The sequence below is a fragment of the Watersipora subatra genome, chromosome 1, assembly GCF_963576615.1.
Source record: "Watersipora subatra chromosome 1, tzWatSuba1.1, whole genome shotgun sequence".
Lineage (NCBI taxonomy): Eukaryota > Metazoa > Bryozoa > Gymnolaemata > Cheilostomatida > Watersiporidae > Watersipora > Watersipora subatra.
Genome location: NC_088708.1, coordinates 30925496 through 30935777, shown reverse-complemented (window position 1 = coordinate 30935777; position 10282 = coordinate 30925496). Strand labels below are relative to the sequence as shown.

Sequence of the window (10282 nt, the reverse complement as noted above, 5' to 3'; positions counted from 1 at the left end):
GACACCTTCCTGTTGAATCATTGTGCTACCGTGCGGATGACATACGAATCATTCTTGTGTCCTTCTTGGCATTGGTCTTCCTTTTCTTCTTCATAAAGGCATCCAACTGCCCCTTTTTCTTCAAATCTTTATATTTCTCTGCCAGCACCAATTTTTTCTTCTCAGCTACAAGGCAAAGACACACTGCATACCGTCTGTCAGCCAAGCTTTAGTTACCCGAGCTCACGCTGGGGCAAGGTTTTTAACCTCGAGTATGCTTGTTGAAATTAAATCAAAAATGACTGTGCAAATAGAACGGCTCTACAGTAGGTTGAGCTGCCCAACAGTGGATAGCAGAGCAAATATTTTGGACACACTGGGCCAGAATGAAGAGGAGACACGCTCAAATAGCGCTAGCACGAGCTTCTAAACAATGAATTTGTATCGTTCATGATGATGAAATTGCGACACTACTCTCCTAAACTACCAACTGCAATCGCATACTGTTTAAAGGACTTAAGCTAAGTTTTAGTAGCATTAGGTCTAACTCACCATCTTTGAGAAAATATGGTTTATGACCTTCTTTAATAGCCTTTTTTCTCTCATCTTTTAGAGCCTGCTCAACCTTACTAGCCGCTGACATTTCCTTTTTGGCGTTCTTTTTCTGTCCCTGAAATGCATCTGGTGTATATCAGGCCAAGACCATATGTATCCATACCATATCTGCACGTAGCTTTAGTTACGTAATTTTTGTGCAAATGTAATGTTGAATAAGTAATGAACTTTGCTGGACTAGGGATCGCATAAATACTAAACAATGCACTAGAGTATCCACCAATGAGAACTCAAAATTTTTAAAATAGTGACAACCATTCAGAGTTAGAGTACTCCACCATGCTATTTTAATAACTATACATGTATATGTCATATACCATCAATTGACATGCAAATAACACACTGTCATTTTGTGTTAAACCATATGTATGAGGTCTGATCCAAAAGTTCCAGGAATGGAGCTATAACTCAAAACGCGTTGCTTCAATTTGCCTATATAGTTAGTCCCCTTCAAAGTACTCCCCTTGGCTACCAATACACTTGTCCCACCTCTTTTGCCATGATGCCATGCAGTGTTGAAAGCCATCGGCGTTGATGCTGTTTAGCTCTCTCATTGTTGCACATTGAATCGACTCTATCCTGTCAAATCTGGTTCCTTTCATAGTAAGTTTTAACTTAGGAAATAGCCAGAAGCCACAGGGAACCAGATCTGGTGAATATGGAAAATGTGGTAGAACGGCCATGTTGTTTTTAGCGCAATACTGCTTCACAGAAAATGCAGTGTGGGCGAGTGCGTTATCATGGGGCAGCATCCATGAACTTGTGTGCCACAGTTCAGGTCTTTTGCGCCTAACTCTTTCCCTAAGATGTCTCAAAATCTCAATATAAACATACTGATTCACAGTAGTATCCTGTGGTAAGTACTCATGGTGTACTAATCCATGAATATCAAAAAACGCAATCGGCATGGTCTTTACAACTGACCGAGACATCTTCGCCTGTTTTGGTCTTGGGAGCCCGGAGACTTTCACTGGCTACTTTGGAATTTAAGTCTCTAGGTTATAACCATACACCCAAGACTCATCTCCAGTTATTACCTTCGAAAGAAAGGTTTTATCATTTTTGAAGTTTCCTTGAAATCGTTGCAAGTGTGCATCCTGAGCTCCTTTTGGTCATCAGTTAGCAAACGTGGCACAAACTTTGCTGCGATTCTTCTCATGTGTAAATCGTCAGTTAAAACTATTTGAACAGTACCAAAACTAAGTCCAGTCTTTCCAGATATCTCTCTAATGGATAAACGACAATCTGCCATGACTAGTGACCTCACACTGTCGATCGACGAACAAGTTCTGGCCGAGGCTGGTCTTCCAGACCTCGCATCATCTTCAATGCTGTCTCTACCCTCACGAAAACGTTTGTGCCACTCAAAAACTGGTGTTTTCTTCAGAGCAGCATCTCCAAAGGCAATATTTAACATTTCAACTGTCTGAGTACTTGTTTTCCCTAATTTCACACAAATTTTAAAGGTTAACTTGCAACAAAATTCACATTACAGTTGTTTGATAACAAAAGATCTACCATGTCTTTCTCTGCTGTGTTGTAGGTGAAAAATATGTGAAAATGTGATTGCAAGCTCTTAAAAGCTCAAAAATGAACAGTTAATCGCAGCCATCACGAAAACGCCATAGGCTGGAATCCCTTTCCAAAACAGCTCAAATGGGATGTTGTTGAGTACAATGGTTTCTGTTTACACTTTCATGCAACCTCATTTGTCTAAATATTTTCACAAATATACTTCACGCATTCAATAAAACCATGTCTATTGTCCTTGCGCGTCTATCTCATCGTCATCATTGTAATGCTGTTACTTTGAGCACTGCTATCTCAAAACCTACCGTAAAAATTCATTCAATTTTTTAACCTTGGCTCGAAGGAGTGCACATCATCCTCTGATAAACATGACGAGCCTGTTGGTCACCTGTGATAGTCAAAAAATGCTGCAGAAATTACTCGCGCTGTTTGGCAGGAAGTATGGGTCACATGATCAGATTACGACTAGACGATCAAACTAAGCCGAAACAAAACTGAAGTAGCGAGCATCTATATTTGATATGGGCTCTTCGGTAAAACCCGAAGTGTTAGTCATAAACTAGTGCTACGAGAAATTTTATATTGAGCCTTTTATTGGCCTTTCAATTCACGTGAGAACATCACATGTCAAAACAATAACCAAATTGTTTGAGTACGTCTGAGAAATAAACTGATTCCAATACACGGCGGTTTTGTGATGGCTGCAATTAACTGTTCGTTTTTTAGCTTTTAAGAGCTTGTAATCACGTTTCCACATATTTTGCACCTACAACACAGCAGAGTAAGACATGGTGAATCTTTTTATACTAAATAACTGTAATGTGAATTTTGTTGCAAATAAACCTTTAACGCAAATACGCTGTTCCGATTGATTAGAAATGACGATAAATTTGTTAAAAAATCGCTGGAAACACTTGACAGACCTTGACATATCATCGGCTCATGTGAGGACGCGTTGTCATAGCAACCTGAAATTTTGTGACAACACTCTGGAGGTGTTTCCCGGCAAACGCTGCAGTGGATTTTCCATCGTGCAAATATGCAAGTGTATACAACTCCATTCTAGGAACTTTTGGATCAGACCTCGTAATTGTCATATACCTGAGTAATGCATTATGCTACATACATCCTCTGTCCATTGGCATATACATGTAGATCAATACCTCTACATGTATCTGAAACAAATGTGATCAACTATTTTTTTGCTTTTTATAATATCTGAAATGTACTGTAGGATACTTCTAATTAGCAGGATATAACATGCTGTCCTACAGTGGACATACATGTATAATTGGAAACGTCTCTCGATATGTATGTTTGAAGAAAAGCTAACATTCAACAGGCTCCAAAAACCAAAAATAGCTATTCGGTTAGACCAAAGATGGCTTTTCTATAAAGCTACAAAAACATCACACCAATTGTAACAGGTAAATTTCTTTCTATTCAAGGAGGTACTCACCATCCTTGTCAGCATATCTTTTGCTTTCTTTCTCGTCTCCTCATCCATTTCTTCATCATCTGCTATCTTCCTAACAGCCTAAAAGCAATAGCAACTACCTACAAACACTATTATTCTTACACGATGTATAATCGAACAAAGGCTCCCAACTAAAGCGTACAAGCAGATCCACAATAACAAAAGATGGCAGATAATAAAAGTAAAACTTATCTATATACTGTATATAAATCTCAGTGTTTGTTTGTCGTCTGTCATTCGTGTGTATGGTTATAGCAATGAAGTTGTAGGAACAAAAAACCGCTTCGCAATGGAATTGAACTCAGAACCTCCAGCTTTGCAGACAGGCGTGCTATCCATTACACTATGTTCCTAACTGACCATACTATGGAATAATTGTGCACATCATACTTATTACATCTGCCAATCTTTAACGTCGATGGATAAAATAGCACGCTTCACGATTCATCTAGCACACCTAAAAATCATGATTGCGTGAGAGACCATGACAATTTTTTGTCTAACGCTGGCTTCAGAGGGACAGACACGGTTCTTATTATAGTAAATAAGTTTTGGTTACTCAAATTCATTCGGTAAACAAACTTGCACAACTAAAAATAAATTCTCTATGCAAAAACTTTTTATTGCCCATGCAATGCTGGGCATTCAGGTAGATACTTTAATAAGGCAACTTGGAGACCACGGACTGCATTGACTGCAGCGTCAGTCTAGGACATTGTTAGCTGCTACTAGTGTGAACAACCACTGGCAACATGTCAGGGGAACTACCATGATGGTCCACCCAAAACGTATGCAACTCGCATGACAGCGTCTCACCCCATAACATGTGAGCTCTGCTAATGGTGTGATTGACCGCCGACAGTATATTAGGAGAATTGGTGAAACAGACTACACACAATATGCCAAAAACATTTGGTAGAGCTGTTAACCTCAACATATCGGGTGCCACTAGTATTACTGACCACCCATGACATAATCAGGTGTCATCAGTGTAACTGACAACGCATGACATAATCAGGTGTCACCAGTGTAACTGACAACTCATGACATAATCAGGTGCCACTAGTGTAACTGACCACCCATGACATAAGGTGTCACTAGTGTAACTGACAACTCATGACATATCAGGTGTTACCAGTGCAACTGACAACTCATCACATATCAGGTGTCACCAGTGTAGCTGACAACTCATCACATATCAGGTATCACCAGTGTAGCTGACAACTCATCACATATCAGGTGTTACCAGTGTAGCTGACAACTCATGACATATCAGGTGTTACCAGTGTAGCTGACCACCCATGGCATATCAAGTGCCATCAGTGTAACTTAACTTAGTATCACTTAGTTACTACACCTCTTCTCAAACCAAATTCCAAACCAAATATGAAACATTACATCTAATGACCAACTTATTTATTTCTAGATAACCTAGGAAATAACCTGGTATTGGTGAAAGGGTGTTAATATAACTTCTTGTCTGTTGACATACTTTCTGTTGATCTTCGAAAAAGGCTTTCAATTAAAAGGCTGATTCAATAGTCATTTTGGCCATACAGCTGAACAATGTATGCAAAGGTTTTACCTGAATTGAACCAAGTTATACAGTGTAAGAAACAGAAAACTTCGATGAAGGCCTCGATGCCAATATCAATTCAACTTGCATCCAGACTATACTAATCATAAACTGTGCACAAAGGTTTGCCAGTCATTGCTTTCAATTTCAAGCCTTTGGTCCTACCTTCATCTCTTTGGCCTTGAGCCGGTCTATAAATTTGTAGGATCTTTTAAAGATCTGCTCATTGTATTGACCAGAGAGGTCATCAAACCGTGGGTCCCTAGTGACAGGTTTCTTACGAAGAGTACTTGTGTTGTTGCTAGGACGTTTCGATGACATTTCCATCGGGCTGTAATGTAGTAATCAAATTATTAACGAAAATTGGTCTAGTGATTATCTCAACTTTCTAAGTACATTATATATATGAAGACTGACCCGGAATCTTTGCTTCTCTTTTTCTTTTGCATAAAACCTCTTTGAGAGATGCCTTTCTGTCGGCCATACTTTTTATTAAATCTGCAATGAGCCAATAACTGACAGGAAGAATCTTGAAATGATACCTGAAAATAAGGAACAATGAAATGTGGTCATGGGTTTGGTCAATAGTACACTCCATCACGGAAAACTGATGACATAATGTTAAAAGTTGTGATACTAAAAATGTAGGGGTTGTATAAGATTTACAATACCCTTGCCTTTAACCGTGGTCATCAGCTCACATAAATGTATAGACATGTTGTTGTCATCGCTTGTTTATAAAATAGTTCAAATAAACTAGGCCAAGACCCGAGGGATACAGCGAGTCCAAATATTAAAAACTGATAGACCTCAAACCGTAGCTGCATAATAAAGAAATTCAATTTCATTTTCGAACACAATAATCTACTATTTTCATTCCATGCCTTTATATTATGCTGGTAAGATTCTGCTTTACTCACTGTTTGATTCCGATTTTATCACGCAATTGCTGTATCTCTTGCAAGGTTAAATGCTCCAAACCTAAAAGTGTATAAATATTACGGAGATGCAAGGCACTAAGGCAAACAATCAAACTTAATAAATACGACTTTTCAGGATCCAATTCAGAAATATTACAATGTATCATTCGTAGAGGATCTGTAAGAAATTAAACCGTGACAAGAATTAAATGACCATTGGCTGCAAATATATCATTAAAGCAGCTCATTATCATCACCTGTGTGTGAGAAACCATCAGCATCTTCTTCATCCATCTCATTCATAATCTGCAATACATGCATACTGATGCTCTGCTATCCAACCCAACCGATGCTGGCTCTCAAGAATCCAGAATTTTCAGATATTGGCAAAAGTTGGCAGCTATTTTCAAGAATAAGGTGAGGAAAGAATGTAAGGTTATCATTATGTGGTTTTACGGCAATTTTATTAAACACTAGTAGCAAATTTAGGAGTTATACTATCTTCTTCTGTCTGAGAGTCAGAAGGTGCAGCTTTTTGTAGCAACCACAATTAACGTGTTAAAACGTTGGTAAGCCATTTCTAGACCTGGCAGAAGATTCTCAATTTTGTATTCTAGGATTATTTCATTAAAGCTATCACAAAATAACAAATGTTGAATATGCCACATTTTTAATACTCGTTAGCTAAGAATAAATTGTCACCAATTGTAAGAGTGTAAAGAATCTTAATGAGTTGATCTTTTGAATGTGTGTGCTGAGTCAGCCAGGTTACAGAGGCACTGAACTAGTTAGTATAAGCTCTTTTTAAATAGCCGATATGGAAGTATGTGGTTAGTCTGTAGAGGTATTTGGAGAGTGGCAGCCGCATGATGATAATCATATCTCACTATGGTAATGTTTGTAATGTCAGAGATACTAGCTAAAGGGCCAAAACTTGTACAACTGATTTCGAAAATAACTCTCAAGTTCGTATATGTTTTATTTTAGTTCATTAATCTATTACCAAAGCACATTATGTTTTTAACATGTTAGTTTCCTTAATGAAAATACTAAAACCAAAAGAAGTGAGCTCATTGTCATCAACTGTCTGTGATGGACACTCGAGTTAACATGCTTGCTCGAGCAAGCCTAAGGCTCACTTCACAAAATGAATTGAAAATAATCGATTCTCTGGTATTTTTTACTTCCTGTAGAATTGCATTGACTCGGAGCATCGTAAAAGTAACAATTGAATTTAATCAAGTTTTTACTGTCAGCATAAAGGAATTGACTCGATTCTTTATTTTCAATACGCAAAACGCCGAGTAAAAATGCATCACTCCATTATAATTACTTCGTTGACGGAAAATCCATCACGGAGAGTGATTTCCTAAGTAACACAATCTGTTACTTGATGGGCGCCAAAACAAAGATGTTAGTGCAATCCCATGTTTCCAGCCGCACACGCTTTTAAAATGTTTCGATATCACTGCGTATATTTTATTGGTCAGTAATATGTAATACGCGCTAGCTTTATGGTTTGCCTGCACACTGACAATAAGCTTATTTGTAAGCTGCTCGCGAATATTGTTTATTTTGCCTAAAAGCCTTTATAGTGATTCGCCTTTGCGCCTATACAAAAACAATGAGCACGGATCGCAGTATTAGCAGATACACCCAAAACTTGCCAAAATAAAATTAGGAAGTTAGGCTATTATTGTGCCAAAAACGAACCAGTTGCATAGTTTTTTCTTTCACTCACCAAACAGCATGAAATCGTGGTTTCAACTTTTTTAAATTTTCAGTTTAGGATGAATGAAAAAAATACTGTAAACAGCGACCTAAATGTATTTCTGCTTGTGAAATCCTTCAACACTGGACAAATGATATTTTTAGCCACTACATTTTTACGTTAGACAATTTGTGTCTGCATCTGAGATGTCCAACTCCAAAAACGATAGTGTTTTTCTTTTGCAGCCGGTTTTACATAACTACAAAAATATTAAACATTCCTTTGTTTTTCAAATGCATTGATTCTTGTGTAGAATGTTTTGCTGATTCTAAAAAACTTTAAATTGGAGGTATATGACAGAAACACTGCTTTTACAGCAAAATACCGACGGTATACCAGCAAAAATTGGTAGGCATGACTTAATTCCACCCAAAAAGCAATCCCTAGTGAAATAGTTAATACTTGCTATACAAACAGTCAATAGACTGAGCTAATACGTGTGGCTAAATTAGTGATTGTGAGCTATTCTTATTTTAATATATTGTAATAGGTCAAGTTTTGTAAGAATTGATAGATAATTGATTTTGTTTATTTGGGAGAATTGAATCAAGTCATCGAAGTTAAGATAGCTAAAAAATTAAGAATAGAATTGTGATGTTTTTTCAATGAATTGTATCGATTCTCACATGCCATATGATGCAAAAGAATTCGGTGTTAACTTGTTGATGAGTATTGAATCGGATTAATTTTTTAAAGCCTAATAAACATCTCTGTCAACTGCTGTTGCAATAATTATTTTGAGTGAGTGTTATACAAAACATAAAAAGTAATTAGCGAAATATACTTAATACAGTGGGTTTTGTAAAGTGGGCACCTGCGCCTCAATGTTACAGATAGCTCTAATACAGCGCTGTGCAAAATTATGAGACTGCCCTCTATGTTTTAAAAAATCATAAAATGTCTCTATTTTGATCACAGTTACAGCCTCAAATTTCCTTTTAGTCCTTACAATGTGCATATCAACAGACTCAGAATTTTGTGCTGAGAGAATGATATAAAGTGCAACTATGTGCACTGTATATGGACGCAAATATTTTTTACTACTCAACTTATCACACTTTGTATTTTTCAAATGGCATGTTATTACTCATATCAACATTAACTTAAATGGTTGGTTAATTAATATTTTATTGTTATATTGTAATATCATAAACATTTGAATAAAATATGGTAAGAAATTAGTTAATATTTTAAATTTAATTAATCACATTCAGCTTTGATCAGATTTGTTTTACTTTAATCTGGTGCCACTAATCTGTTAATTAGATTTAGTTCAATGTTTTAGCACAAATTTATTAGATAACTTTGTATAGAGCACAAAAATCTGCATTCATTGATATATATATCTATATATATATATATATGTTATTGACAATAGGGGGAGTTGGAGGTTGGAAGGTCCTATAGAACTTTGCAAACAACTTCAGCTCGGAGGCGGTCTCATAATTTTACACAGCTCTGGATATTAAAACTTCTTTTAAGACTAAAAATGCAAGCTTGGTAATCACAGATGCAACATAACAGTCTTATTAAAAACTGACAAAGAGAACTAGAAAATAATTGTCATTAACAGATTAAATGATATAAAAGTTGATCACGCTAACAGGGCTGTTGAGACTGAGGATGTTAGTATACATGTGGTACATTTTATTAAAGCTCAGTAATGCATCCGTCTTTTACATAAACTCGGTTATTAAAGCTCGGTAAAGCATCCGTCTTTTACATAAAAAGCTTCGTTTTTTGTGTGTTATTCTTTCCAGTTTCCATACATTTGGTGGGAACCACCAAATTACCTACTTTGGGCAATTATTTGGCTATTGAGGGCAGCAAACCACCACTTTGAGATGTTCATTATTACAAAAATATTCAACTTTATTTCAAATTAGCAATTTACAAGCGCAAACTTTTTATCAAATAGTGAAATCAATGTAAAACATACAATTTTGATGACGTTATTAAAATCGTTTTAAACCTTAATAATCTTGCCAAACCGACAAAAAAGCAAAATCTTACAAAAATTTGCAAAAAAAACTCCATACATGTAATCACAAAGCACCCATTAGTTTACCTTATAACATAAATTTGATACTTGAGACAATTTTACAAAATATTTTACACCGAACACGTGTTTGTGATATCCATGTCAACTAACATTCTTTCTCTTCTTCGCAGGTGTTCATCAGTGTTGAGTAGACCGTTGATCTATATATATCAATAGACAGAACAAACGAAAATAACTCCTGTTGGTGACCGTTACTTTTTCAACTAGTAACAATCAATCCCATAACACAAACAAATCGGTACAGGAAAAAAATTGTTTTTGCTGCCTATTCGATAGAATACTGTTTAATGAAATCGCTATTTACCTTACGTTTATCGCTGGATGCTATTGGGTTCCCACTTAGTAAGCGATC

At 36.5% G+C, this 10282-nt stretch overlaps 2 protein-coding genes across 5 annotated transcripts in view; both read right to left on the bottom strand.

Moving 5' to 3' along the window:
* Positions 1–10282, bottom strand: part of LOC137387987 (transcription and mRNA export factor ENY2-like) — a 49228-nt gene that overhangs the window by 23875 nt on the left and 15071 nt on the right. The gene's annotated exons all lie outside the window — the stretch shown is intronic.
* Positions 12–10257, bottom strand: LOC137385924 (ribosomal RNA processing protein 36 homolog). Of its 4 annotated transcripts, none has more exons than XM_068072542.1 (8): positions 10240–10257; positions 6355–6403; positions 6098–6158; positions 5595–5675; positions 5343–5508; positions 3584–3661; positions 532–649; positions 12–165 (listed from the first exon to the last, which is right to left on the bottom strand). In XM_068072542.1, exons 2-8 carry the CDS (start codon positions 6398–6400, stop codon positions 26–28), a joined length of 690 nt encoding a protein of 229 aa, XP_067928643.1. In that variant the 5' UTR covers positions 6401–6403; positions 10240–10257; the 3' UTR covers positions 12–25. The 4 variants fall into 4 exon arrangements, with proteins under 4 accessions (XP_067928643.1, XP_067928641.1, XP_067928642.1 ...); XM_068072540.1 differs by lacking the exon at positions 10240–10257 and adding an exon at positions 9937–10198; XM_068072541.1 differs by lacking the exon at positions 10240–10257 and adding an exon at positions 10021–10198.